Genomic DNA, 13,926 nt, shown 5'->3' on the forward strand with positions numbered 1-13,926 from the left:
ATGGTATAATGACTCATATACCATGGCCACTAAGCCAATCAAAACTCTGGAATTGCATTATACAATGATCCAGTTTTTAGGTTATTCGATCATTTCACGCGCCTCGTTGGCTATGTATCGGGGATTTTAAGCAACCACGACGGCAACGCCAACGAAAACGTCACTTGAAAATACAAGTTCGTGTTACTTGTACCAGCTACTTTGTGCTTATCCCAATCCGTTCAACTTCTACAATGTGGCCCAACTATCCAGTTAAGTAACAGAACTGGTGGAAACGGTCTTCAAGTTAGCACAGATAATGAAAATTTACTGTCATGTGCTCATGCTCTCCATAAAATCTTGAATTTGGGCATTTCACGTTGTTATTTGGCCGAAGATGGCGACGAAATGTATCAAAATTTGCAATGCACGTGCAAAGCATTGTTTAGCTCATTAAGTCTTTTCTTTAATTGACGTTTTCGTTGCCGTCGGCGTCGTTTTTGCGAAAAGTCCCTATCATTTCATATCCAAAGCGCGCTAGTGCAATAATTGTTAAGTATCATACTTACCGCTAAACTCTGCAAAACCAGAAGGCTGCGAGGGACCTGGTGCGAAGTAACTATTGCCTTCCTTACTTGTGTCATGGGAATGCTGCCGAGGCCCCGCGTGACGGTAAGTAGCGTAGGAGTCTGGCAGCCGTGCAGTTTGTGCCTCCCTGATTCTCAGTTCTTGCTCTGCTCGCTGCCGTTCTTGTTCTTCTTGACGGACCCTTTCTTCCTCCATTTTTTGGAGCATTTCTTTCTCGCGTTGTTTTTCTTCTCTCTTTCTCTTTTTCTCCAACTCTGCTTCTTTTCGTGTTTTGTCTTCCTCTTGTTTCTTCTGCCTCATTCGCAGGAACTTCTCTCTTTTCTTTTCTTGTTCTGGAGTTAAGCCCTAAATACACGGAAAGAGAGTCGTCAGTTCAAAACACAGATTCAGATTCTCTTAACTAATCAACAAGTTTTTCTTTTGATACAAGTCTTGAGAACTCTGTGGTGTATCAAGACAACAGTGCTTCTTTTTAGCGACAGTGCGCGGCTTGCTATCTACAACGCATCTTGAGACGCGAAGTGCTTGTACAAATTTCTGTTGGCGTCTCTTTAAAGCAGAGTCTCAGGTCTTAAAAACCAGACTTTTACACGGAAAAAAGAACAAAAACAATGAGGACGATTAAAAATCATCAAGCTGGTGGCGGTCTCGATAGTTTTCAGTTATATTTGTGTACTGTAGACAGTGAAATGAGGAACGCAACCATAGGATGGAAACTGTATAGTAAACGCTTTTTGAAAACCACAAATAAGAGGACATGGGTAAAGGAATTGAAACTCGTCGATGAGGGTGTGGCCGTGAAGGTCTGCCAACAAAATTAATCCGTTTTGAAATTAAACGAAAACAAAAACGACACGTTTCTGTAAATTTACCTGACTTCCCTGGTTATCATCATCACCAATAAACATTGCCAATCCTTTCTTCGACGGAGTGTGATTCTCCACTTCAATTTCTGCCGCACCATCACCCTCAGGGAACACGGTTTCTTGCTTGGTATCCACATGTACAGAAGCTGTATCAGGACGCACCAAGAGGGGTGGGGTGGCTGTATGAACAACGTCTACGTCCCAACACTTCCTAGCGGGTGTCGTGTGACGAGAAGCGACTGGATCGTGTGACGAGGGACGCGGAGGTACCGGAGTGGGCCTGGAGCTGACTTCAACCGCTGGCTGAGATGACGGGCGCGTCATATCAGGACTAGTGCCCAGGTCGTTACCGGGGGGATAATCAGAAAGTCGGAACTCACGCGTCTCGAACTGTGGACCGTTGGAACTTGGATGAGATACAGATGAGGGGAGGGGAGAGTTAGCAGGTGATGACCATGCAATGGGAGGGGATGGTTGATCAGGAAACCCGGCCACAGGCTTCCTCGACTTGTCTTGCGAATGAGGCTGCATGATTGGACCCTGGTCTGAGGGTAAGGCCTAATAAGGGCAATGATATCACCATCAATCAAATGCACAATTTCTACCTTGAAACCAAACAACAAGGAACTAACAGAGGAAACAAACGCAGTCAATCATTTTGAGGTTCCACGTTCCCTGTAGCTAAGGTTTTACTATTTGTGAAATTAGGAGCCTCACCTCTGACCCAGGCCTCTCTTCTACAGGTTGACCTCCCTGAGCCTTTCCAATCACATACCAGAACGCGGTCTGCCCCAGTCTTCGGCGCTGGTCTTCCCACTCGGTCTGGGCGCGGTGTTTTTCTGCCTCGATATGACGACGTTTTTCGTCCAGCTGCATGCGCAAATAAGCCAGTTGTGACGTCACTGCCTGCTCCTGTTCAGTTTCGTCTTCTTCTGATTCCTCAATTTCACCTTAAACACAAAACAGCGTCACGCAAACCACAACGTCTCATTATACCTTATTATAAGTATCAACATGTATGTTCTCCTCACTGTCCTCCATATATTTCTTATCCTACTAGTTGGGAGATTTTGTCTAAAAATCAAGGCATTTCATCTTTGGTGATTATTTCCTTTATTCTCCTGACTTAAATGTTTAATCAAACAGTGACATTGTAAGGAGAAAGTAGAGTTGGTCAACAATATAAATGAAGAATGATTGATTCATTGTGTGCGTTACTACGTTTCAGTTATGTATGTTTGACCAGGTGTATCATAATACTTAACAATTAGATTATGAGCTCGAGATTTCTATCGCGTGATAGCTGATAAGGGCGCAGCCCTTATCAGCTATCATGCATAGAAATCGAGAGCGAATAATCTAATTTTTTTAGTATAAATCTACTAGTCGTTCAAAACTAAACAACTAAATTATCTATATCCTCATCGCAGACACTTCGAAAACGCGAGGAAGCGGCCGCCATTTTGTTGAAAACCGCTACTCACTTTCTATCACAGAATAGATAGCGAGTAGCGTAGCCAATCAGAGAGCGGCATTCGTGATAGAGCACTAGTAGATTTATGCTAAGCGTTGTTAGAATGGAATGATACGCCGTTTTAGGCAACTCTAAGCGATGATTAGATAGAAGAAAGATCCTCGCAGTTAGAACGCAACGTAAGCAGTTGCGAAAAAGAAAGCCTGCTCTAAAGCGACGATAATCAATAGTTGTTACTTCATTATTTACAATTGTTAGTGTGGCAGGCACTGGACAGCAAACGACTCGAAAATGGCCGCAGAAGAACGATGCAAACATTGCATAAAAGAAAAATTCTTACGTGAGAGTCGGCAAATACTATTCCAACTTGTAAGATTATTATTATTATTATTATTAACATACGTTTAACTTAAGTAGGCTACTTTACATTCGCTCTGACGAAGGTCTAACGCGGTCAAAACGTCAGCACTCGAATCTCTTTCCGGTGGCCAATTTACCTTAAGTATTCAACTCTGTTGATAAACCGAATATTCGTTTCTATTCCCCACTGACGCAGCACAACAGTTTCTTTAGAAAACAAACCCCTTATCCATAGGCTACTTTATTGTTTGATTAACAATTTAAAACACTTTCCATGTTTGCTCGGAGGATCAGGGAAGATGGTCGCCTAAAGAGACTTGTACGACGTTCGGATCAAAGAATTCCTCAAAAACGTTATCTTTGCAGAAGTGAAGAAACTGAAGAAAAAGGTAAGAAAGAAGGAAAAAAGATAAGACTCCAGAGGTATTAATCACTAGTGAACAAACCTTCTGCGTCGCAAGGCAAATCAGTTACTTTATTGAGAACATCAGTGGGAGAAATCCCACAGTCCTCTGCGGCATCCATCAGACTCGCGATCTTATCTAACACGCTGCCACTAGGGCGCCACGTGGCACGTACTCGGGAAGGTGTGCTGCTTGAGACTGGTACAGGTGCCTTTGATTTGAGCTCCACCGATTCAGGGTCCTTAGTCGGTACTAAATCAATATCAGCTGCATGTTTGTACAGTGAAACTTGGCGATGAGTGTGATTATTTTCTGTTTTGTGTTGTCCTGGAAAACTTGACGAAGGTGAGATGCCATTAAAATCGACTATATTTTCAGTATCTTTAATGTCTGCTTTAGGACCTATATCATCCACGACCACTTCAACTTTATTGTCCCTAATCTGATATTTCGAAGCGTCCGGTTGTTCTGAACAGTTGGAATTAAAAAACTCTATAACAAACGAATCAGAGCTCGACTGTGAAGATTTAGTTTTCTTAAAAAACTGTCGTTTAGGTTTCGGCGGCGTCTGCTTTCTTCCAGAATTTGACTTCTTTGCAAACGTGGGGTCCGTAGGTTTATTTATAGCATTTTCATGGTGTTCAAGCTGTTTAGAAGTTTTTGTTTGTAGTCCACTGCTGTTGGATGACTTTTCCAGAGCCTCGATTACAGGTATACCACGTGATAGGTCGCTCACGTGATCAAACGTAAACGTTCTTCGGTTGTCACCTTGATTGACGTTGGAAGACAGTGAACTGGCTTCTGCGTTAAAGCCATTTGCTTTAACACCTGGAGTAACAATTTTTGCCAGATCTAAGTCTTCGTTCGAACTATCAAAAATATAAGTATTGCTTCGGTTGCGTGAAGACTCGAAACTGTGCGAAGAAATGTCATTATCAGAAAACGACGATACAAAACCGGAGTCGACAGACCGTGGTCGGACGTCCTTGGACGAAGGAGCCGGTTCAGAAGTTTTTTCAAAAGCAATATCGTCTAGGAAATCAGTTAGTGACGTGCCAGTCTGAAACGCTTGTTTGACGGCGAACGCGACATCGTTCAGCGAGTAAGCTTTCCTTATGGGTGGGGGGTAAGGTGACCCGTGGGGGGAGGGCTGAGGTGACTGTTCCTGAAAAGCACGGACAGCTGTTTCCGAATAGCGTTTCCGTTTCCGGTTATCCTTTCCTAATTGCGTAATCGGTAAATTCCCGCTCATCGCCGTCAGTGAAAATTCTGCGAGTTCATTGGTGAGTTGGTCCAGAGCTTGTATCACTGGTATACCAGCTTTCTTAGCATCTTCTAACGTTCTAGAGACATCTTCAAGCGAGTGAGTGTATCTTTCTGGAGTCTCTTTCTCCCGTCCGTTGTTTAGGAGCTCCGAGTCGGATTTAGAGTTGAGACGCATTCTATTTGTCTTCTGCGTCGTGCTTGTTTGAGCAACTGAAGTCACTTTTTTCAGCGTTTCCACAACTGGGATTCCTTTAGCTTTTGCATCATCAATAGTCAATGAGACGCTCTCTAACGGGAACGTGTTTCGATCAGTTTGTCTTTGATCGAGATTGGCTTTAATATCTCCAACTCCTTCGCTCACAGGCCCAACGTCGCGCGATCCTTCGACCGATTCCTCGGTCGTCGGATTATTCCGAGTACTCTCCGATCGCTCTTGATCTCTAGCAATCTCCTTAGCGTTCGCTGCCAGCAAAAGTTCACAAGCTGAGGTCAAGAAGTCCAACTTTTGGACAACACCCAATCCTCTAGCCTTACTGTCTGTGGTGTTTGCCTTTGTTGCGGGCATGTCTTTTGACTTCGTGTGAAAACTTATCGGCGACATCATTTGTCTTTGGCTTCCATCAAAAAGACGCAACTTCGTTCCTTCGCCGATCGTCTCTAAAGGACTCGCTAGTGCGTATGTCTTTCTATTAATCAGCTTCTCTTGCCTCCGATGCACAGCGTCTGGTGTCTGCCTAATCGGGGAATCTTTAGACGCCGTCAGCTGGCCTAAAGCAGCCACCACAGGAAGGCCTTTCTGCTTCGCTTTCTCCAAAGTATGGCTCACTTCATCCAGAGTATACGTCCCTCGATCTGGCATCTTCAGTCGCAATGGACTCTTCCTTTTCTCTTTTGATAAGGACTCCAGAGCTTCAATCACAGGTACTCCTGTTTGCTTTGCGTGTTCAAGTGACTTGGAAACTTCATCAAGAGTATAAGTGCCCCGTTTCCCTTCACCCTCTTCAATCTTATTACTTTCGCTGTTCGTTTCTTTAGCTTTTGCCAAGTTCTGTAAAGCTTCCACTACAGGAATGCCTAGTTCTGAGGAGGTTTCCAATGAACGCGACACTTCACCCAGTGTATAAGTGCCCCGCTTTTCTCCAGACGGGTGCGTTTTTTCAACGCTGTCCTTGGAAATGCCACTCGCTCCTGGTAAACGTTCCAGTGTCTCAACCACGGGGACACCGTCTTTCTCGCCGTCTTTAAGAGAGGTGGACACTTCGTCCAGGTCGTAAGTGCCGCGGTTTCCTGGAGTCTCAGAAAACGGACGTCCACGGCTTGAAGACGATAAAAACGCTTCTTCACTGTCGAATGTCACACAGTCCTCAAGTTGTTCCAAGGCGTCCTCAAACGAAGCCTCAAACTCGTCACGATGCTCGGACGCATGCGCACGGGCACCAGAACCTCTCAGACCACGTGTAGAATCGCCAGCAGTAGCATCATCGCAGTCATGCGCTTGGGTATGCTTCTGAGCCTTTCCTTCCTGTGCTAAGTGGTTCAGTGTGACAGAGACTGGGATGCCCTTCTCAACCGCTTCCTCGATAGCATGCGACACAGTGTCCAGCGTGTACGTGCCCCGTTTCTGAGGCTGATTTCGGAGACACATTTCGTCTGAGAGATCATCATTAGGGACATGGCCTTCCTCTTCGAACGCGAGCTGATGTAGTACTTCTACCACTGGTACGCCTTTTTCCTGAGCTTCTTCCAACGTTTGTGACATGTCGGAGTTCAGTGTAAAGGTCTCGCGCTTTTGAGCTGACTCCTCAACACCTAAAACACTTAGTGACCGCGGTTCATTCTGTTTTGCGAGCTGCGATGAAACTTCAGTTGCTGGCAAACCTTTGTCCTCAGCCTCTTCTAAAGTCTTGGTCACATCATCCTCTGTAAACGTTCCGCACTTTTGATCCGCTTGCTCAGAACTTAACGTAGGTACTGAATACAGCTCTTCTTGATTCGCTAGTTGTGATAAAACCTCAGTTGCCGGTAAACCTTCTTCAGCTCCACTTTGTAAGGAGACCGAAACTGAATCCAAAGTGTAAGTTGATCGTTTTTCTGATAAAGATTCCTGTTTCTTGTCCGATGTAGAATCCTTCTTCGGCAGTTCATAGGGAAAATACTTTTCGATTGCGTTGTCTATTTCTGTTGAGACACTCTCCAGGGTGAAGGTGCTCCGTTTTTGCGATGTTTCATTTGAAAGCGCCGAGGTATCAACACCTGTCCTATGCTGACTTTGTTTTAACTCCTGTTCGTTTGCCAAATCGTTCAGTACACTGGCAACTTCCAAGCCTTCTCCTCCTGCATTCTGAATCGATTGGGATACAGAATCTAGCGTGAATGTTCCTCGCTTTTGGGACGTTTCATTTGGAAGATGTTTGTTTTGTTTGATTTCTTCCTCGCTCGCCAGCTGTTTAAGTACTGTGGCCATTGGCACTCCTTCCCTGCTTTCAGAATCAAGCGTAAAAGTGTTGCGTTTTTGGAGGTGTTCACTTGGCAGACTTTGATCTTTAGTAGCTTTAGATTCCTCTCTGCTGGCTAATTCATCTAATATCTTTGCCATTGTTAGTCCTTGTTCAGAAGAGTTCTCTGCGCGTTGTGATACTGAATCTAAAGTGAACGCGTTTCGTTTTTGTAGCTTTGGTTCTTCATAATTACTTGAGTGTCGTTGCCTATTGAGAGGTATATCTGAAATAGACTCTTCTTTTCTGGCATTTTTAACCACTGGCAGTTCTCGATGACAAGCGCTCGCTGTATTCTGGGACATTGAATCTAAAGTGAAAGTATATCGTTTCAGTAGCTTTGGACTTTCAGAATTTGCGCAGTCTTCTTTTCGAGTAGCAGGTTCGCTAGAAAGTATGTCCACTGCTTTTTCTATTGATTCCGCAACTAAATCTGAGCAAATAGTACTGCCAGAGCTGTGTTTGTTCGAATAACCGTTCTGTGCGCAGGCGCTTCTCTCACAGTCAGTCGTTCGCTGAGGCTGTAGCGGTTGAACATTCGGTTTCTGTTGATGTCTGCGATTCGAACGCGTTTTGAAGGATTTGAACGGGGACTGCATCAGGATTGGCTCGTCCTTGGCGCGTTTTGAACGCGGCTCATCATCAAAGTTCACCTCAAATGCCACCGATTTGTCCTTTACCGCTCCAAGTTCTTCGCTATAAACAACTCCGAATTCCCTGTTATTTACAAGGTCGAGCTCTCCACTATTAACAGAATCGATTTCTCCGTTATTTGCAACTTGAGATTCACACACAGCCGTCTTGTACTCCTTTTCCAGGTCTTTAGTCCGAAATCTTGATATCACACGAGGTGGAGGGCGTGGTTTGCCCGCTTTCTGCAACTCAACGTCAAATGCAACGCCCTTTTCGGAAGTCATCTTTGAATGTTCCCTTTCTGGCGCGCCATTCACACTTGACTGTTCTCTGGACGGCATGACATCTACTCTTGATTGCTCTCTACTTGACATGACACCCAAGCGTGACACACCAGCGGCTGCTGACAGCGCCGCTATCCTGTCACGGATGCTTCCACTGGCTCGTGTTTCTGGCTCAGTCGTGATCAAACTCGCATCCACTGCGGCTTCAGGTTGTCTGGAACCAATACCCACAGTAGTACCTGTATCTTTTGATAAATTACCTAACATCTCAGAGTGCAAAGCAGGTGCTCGTTCTTTAGTGTGTGAAAAGGGAGGACCAACATCAGGAGCCGAGTGCAGCCCCGAGTGTTCTACTGCCTTATGTTTCCATGGAGACTCATCGCTTTGGCAAAGAGTGTTTGGCTGAATGACCGCTGTTGCTATGAAATGCGGTCTATCGTGCCCAGATAATTCGTCAGAAGAAAGTTTCTTTCTCGTGTCTTCCTGCATGCAACCTGCAAAATTGAAGGATAACCGAATAAATTAACTGCATACCCAACGTACTAATTCATAGCCTTGTATAGTCTTCCTAACGCTAGATAACCTTCCACGCGCTTCTCGCGTGACGAGACCAATCGAAGCCTACATAGCCTGCAGAACGGGCGTTAGGTTTTCTGCGTTTTTCAGGCGAGCGGAGGCAAGCCCGAGTGACGCGCGTCGCGCGTGACTCGCGCTTGCCTGAAAAACGCCCCCCTCCCAAAAGAAAAAGATATATTAAATAACGCCTGTTCTGCAGGCTAAGAGTGCCCTTCCATAAAGAAAAATACATGTTATCTGCACTCTCCCGTGTTGCTGACAGGTAGACATGTCACGTGATCATCTACAGTCTGCACACTAGACTCATAATCTTGGTTCTCTGTTACTAGCTGTTGCTAAGTTATGCATCAACCATTTCCAGCAATGCCCCCCCACCCCTCCCCACGGGCAAATGCTCCTCGGTGGGGAGAAATAAGCTGTCCTAAGGTAAAGTTACAAATATTCAATTTCTTAGTTTATGGACGCCTTTAGAAAATTAAGCAACTAAGCCAGGAGAGAAGTCTTTGTTTCTCAGGACTATTCCAGTGACCGATGATCTGCCATCTCATTTGTCTCCTCCCTAGAGATATACATCTTGTCTTTGCCAGATGTGAAGTCACAATTCTGTCCGCCCCTGGGCTAAACTAACAGGGAGGGGAGGGACAACTGGAAGTGACTGATAGATTACTGTACGTTGTTACAACATAACAGCGGCTTGCCCCTTATTACAGAGAACATGATCATAATTAAAACAAAGTCATCATATATTTTTGTGATGGAAAACAAAGCATAAAATAACAATGGGGAGGGAGAATTTTTGCCAAAACACAAAATAGCAAGGCCAGTATAGCAAATCAACCATAAAAATATACGCCACTTCAAGAAGTCATTTTCTGTGCATCTGTCATTGATAATGAAATAGATAATGAAATTCACTTTTTAAAAAATAATATTTACAAGAAAGTGCCCAACAGCCCCTAACGAGTCAAAAATGCACAAAATGTAAACAAGACCGAACGCTGTCTTGGCATCTAAAATTATTTCTGTAAACACCAGCTAAAAGCCGAATTTACAGGGGTAACAAGGCTCTATATCTCATGGAAAGACGGAGCAATATAAAATCGCGATATGTCCCTAGAGAAACAATTATAAATTGATGATTATAAATATTCGATATGAGTCACGAAAATATCCTATATCGGGTTTGCGTTCGCCCAGGCAAAGTTTTGCGGCCAAAATTCTTGACAATTCAAACATGATCATGAAATGATTCGATCTAAATCATAAAGAATATGTACAGAAAACATGGCTGATTAGAAGCGCACACTTAGTTTTGATGAAAATAGATTTTAAAATAATCCACCGATAAAATCCTCTTCATTTCTGTGCGAGTTTCAACCGACTGTTTAAAATTCGAGACCTGCCGAGACGAATCCAAAAATTAAGATGTTTTATGAAAAATGTTTTACTCCCAGAAATAGACTTTGAGAGGTCAGTAATTAGGTGTTAAGTTTTCCGTTCGCGGAGACAGTTCTTAAGTGTCATCATTTTTCAAATGAAGTTCGGTTTCGTGTTCATGCAGTAAAATTGTTCTTTCTTTTTCCATTCATTCTGAACTAGAGACTCCAGACTACGGAGTAAAATGGTTGTGATGTAAAAGTCATTTAAATTCAAATACCTTGAATGCTCTTCCACCAGGCATTAAGGATCCAACAGATTGATACACTCAACACTCCTGCACGAGAATATAAACAACACGGCTTCCGGTGGCATCAAGGTAAAACAACACCGCAAGAAAACTTCGCGATCGATGCCGCTTCTTGTGACTCGATTTGTGTTGATTTACGATGGATTTTCCTCAAGAGTTAAAGCACCAAGATTGAACAGATAACGAGAGTCAAGCGCAGCGAAAACCAAGGCACGTCGCTCGCCATAACATCACGTCTGTAAATATCTGTCGATCGATTTGTGCCAAGAACGTGCGAGTCGGTTCAAATATGATCCTCTACGCAACAAGACGAAAAATTATTTATTTTGGCGATATGACGATCGATTCAATCAAAGAGCGAGTTCTTCGTTCCTTGGTAGTGACATCACCGTTTGGCCGAATATCAAGCGGTGGCTGCCTCGCATCCAACGCCGATCGATCTAGCACAAGTGCACTAAATGTCCACGTAGATTAAACGTGAGCTGTTCGTGAATTTGCCGTTTTGACCGTCGCCAATCGATCTGGTTTACTCACGCTGGGTTGTTCTTAAAAGGCCTAGGAGATCAGCTGAATTGAAGCCGGTAAAATAACGCCAGAAAACAGATTAAAACACTCGTGAAAAACACACACAGTGCCACGACTTCAAAGATAATGTATTCAGTTCCTTACATGCAAATTAAGCACTGGGCGCGCGAGAGCAGAGCAAGTAACAACAATTACCATGTTATTTGGCATATATTATTTATCAATGTAGTTAAAAGACTGTAGGTGCCACAGGCTAACTTACCTTTCCTCTGCAGGTCACAAGGATTTCTCTTTGCCCAAAGCAGATGACCGCAGCGCGTCTTCACCGATATTACTGGCATCTGAAAGACTGGGGTTAGAGGCAGTGGAGCGTGTCTAAGGAGCGTTGAACGACACGTAATAAAAACACGGTCACGCACGGCGATAACGCGAAGCAAAAATTCTCTGAGATATACCGTAAACGTCTTCACATGAATAAATACTTCGACCTTTTCTTGACAGCAAAAGCGCAGTTACTTGCAGACAAACGGATGAGAAAGCAGTATTTATTCACTAACCAATACAAAAAAAGGATTGTTGTGAGACGAAAATATGAACCAGGATTTCCTAAAAAATATATTTTTTAAACCAAAAGAACGTCGGAAATTGGAAATTGGTCAAACAGCCTTCAGCTTGTCAAGTAAAATAAATCGCTTCAGCCACACCTCGGAATTACTTCATAAACAGGAAAATGGCGATTACCAACATTGCGGCCGGATTTACGCCAGTTTGTCGCATAAGGAGTTTCAATTTCGAAACAAATGTTGCTTTGACTTTGCCGCATCAGTAGTAAAACACGGTCTATAATTATATAAATCATTATCCCTGTTTTCCAATGAGACGGTATGCCCTTCAATTCTGGGGTTCTCAATAACTTTGATTTCACGAGAAAACATCTTCAACTTGACCGAACAAGCCGAGTGAAATCAAAACATGCAAAGATACAAAATTAAAAACCCTACTATGTCTGAATAAATTCATTTATTTCAAGTCAGCAACACACGGAACACTTGTTTATTTTTGTACACAGTAATCCGTCAAGACCACGGGTTGTAATCTGAAAAATCCCCAGAAGGATGTTATTAGTTTAATTATTATCGCTGACGCTCTTCGTCTAGACACTCGACAACAATTTAAAGTAGCAAGCAGATTAAAACTTTTCTAATAGGATCAACTCTGCTCGCGGTATGAAACGAGAAGAAGGTACGAGCAGGTCCATCTCTTAACGTCGAAATTAACGGGTCGAAATTAGCTTAGGAAGTCGGACTGTTTTTCATCAGTATCCCACGTGTTAAAGCGAACGTGTGGGAAGTATTCTTTATCAGAAACACTTCTAGGTGGCAGTTGATGATAGTTTTACAACGGGGTGGGTTCAATTGTTTAAAATTCTGAACGACTTCACACGTATATCCACCCACCAAACTTGAACTATCTCAGCTAATTTTCACGCAAAGCCTTCAGTTTATTGGGTCAAATTTTCACGCTCTCAACTGACAGTTTTTCTAGTTTGTCCTTCATTATTCATCAGTTAAAGAAATTAAAAGTAGTAAAAAAGTCGTCAATATGGCAGCTAATACTTTTCAGCGCTTAATTTTACAGATAACATAATCCGCCACAATGTCAGGGTCTGGCAGAGGTTTATTCGAATCTTACTTTCTTTGTTTTTCATCTGATAACACAAAATTAGGCCATTTTATATACAGCTGTTTCGACAAAGGTTGTCCAAAAAAAGCGTAAAAGCGTTCGCGACAATGCCGAAAGGTAGTCTAAAAATCGACAACAACAAGCCGAAGAGCTGTGGGAAATACCCAATAAATGTCAATAAAAGCTCAGAATCCATTGCTCGCCATCTCAAGTCTTCGCTGTACGGTCGAAACATTATGGATTCTGAGCTTTTATTGACATTTATTGGGCATTTCCCAGACTACCTTTCGGCATTGTCGCGTACGCTTTTACGCTTTTTTTGGACAACCTTTGTCGAAACAGCTGTATACCTTGTGGTAAGGTGTTTCTCAGTTGTCCAGTGCCAGCCACACTCCGTACCATCCCCTCCCTGCCTTTCTTACCTTTGTCATTCAGTATAACTTGCCCTCCTACCCCACTCTTGGCAGCAGTCACCCAACTGATCCTTGCCCCAGGGCTCCCCCGGCCTGTCTGTCTAGGGCTGCCACGCCTTCTGGGACTGTTTGTTGGACTCTCATGTACAGTCTGCAAAAAAGAAAATAATGACTGGTCGTTTCAGGTAGGCGAGGGGGGTAGGGGGGGTAGTTTAAACACTTACAGTCTGACTGACTGCAGGTCCAGGTATGTGGACCGATATATAGCGATTTCTCAAAATATACAGGAAGCCTTTTCTTTTTTTTTTTTTCAAAAACCAAAAATAATTAAAAAGCACTGATTACTGTACTCTAGATGGGTTATTGTTAAAGACAAAATGAGCCATTAATGGAAACGTTACAATATACAATGGCCATTATATATTGTAACGTTTCCATTGATACAAATATTTCTGTGCCATTCAAAGTAACACTGCGAGTATATGACATTGCCCCTTCAGTGTAGGTTAAGATTTTCAGACTTTACTGAAGTTCTCACTGTACTTCTCTTCTCGACACGAAGGGATTTAGTTTGGAGGACATTTTCATTCTAAAATAAGAAAGGCTTCTTTTGAGGAATCGAAGATCTTATTGTCTGGAATGAATGTTTTTTTGTGCGTGTTTAGAAGAGGAGAATATTTTTTAAACGTTTAA

At 43.3% G+C, this 13,926-nt stretch overlaps 1 protein-coding gene across 4 annotated transcripts in view; it reads right to left on the reverse strand.

Annotated features, from left to right (window-relative positions):
* Positions 1–13,926, reverse strand: part of LOC146452467 (uncharacterized) — a 33,966-nt gene that overhangs the window by 5,183 nt on the left and 14,857 nt on the right. For 2 of the 4 annotated variants that reach the window (XM_085097861.1, XM_085097860.1), the window contains 4 exons: positions 13,243–13,384; positions 2,151–2,383; positions 1,440–1,991; positions 549–912 (listed from right to left, as the gene is read on the reverse strand). In XM_085097861.1, coding sequence (XP_084953987.1) covers positions 549–912; positions 1,440–1,991; positions 2,151–2,383; positions 13,243–13,384 — 1,291 coding nt within the window. Of the gene's footprint in view, positions 1–548; positions 913–1,439; positions 1,992–2,150; positions 2,384–3,713; positions 8,844–10,582; positions 11,330–11,399; positions 12,270–13,242; positions 13,385–13,926 lie in introns of those variants that run through there. The other 2 variants (XM_085097858.1, XM_085097859.1) reach the window with 2 other exon arrangements.

This window comes from Pavona decussata, unplaced genomic scaffold (genome assembly GCF_977016875.1).
Source record: "Pavona decussata unplaced genomic scaffold, jaPavDecu1.1 SCAFFOLD_368, whole genome shotgun sequence".
Classification (NCBI taxonomy): Eukaryota; Metazoa; Cnidaria; class Anthozoa; order Scleractinia; family Agariciidae; genus Pavona; species Pavona decussata.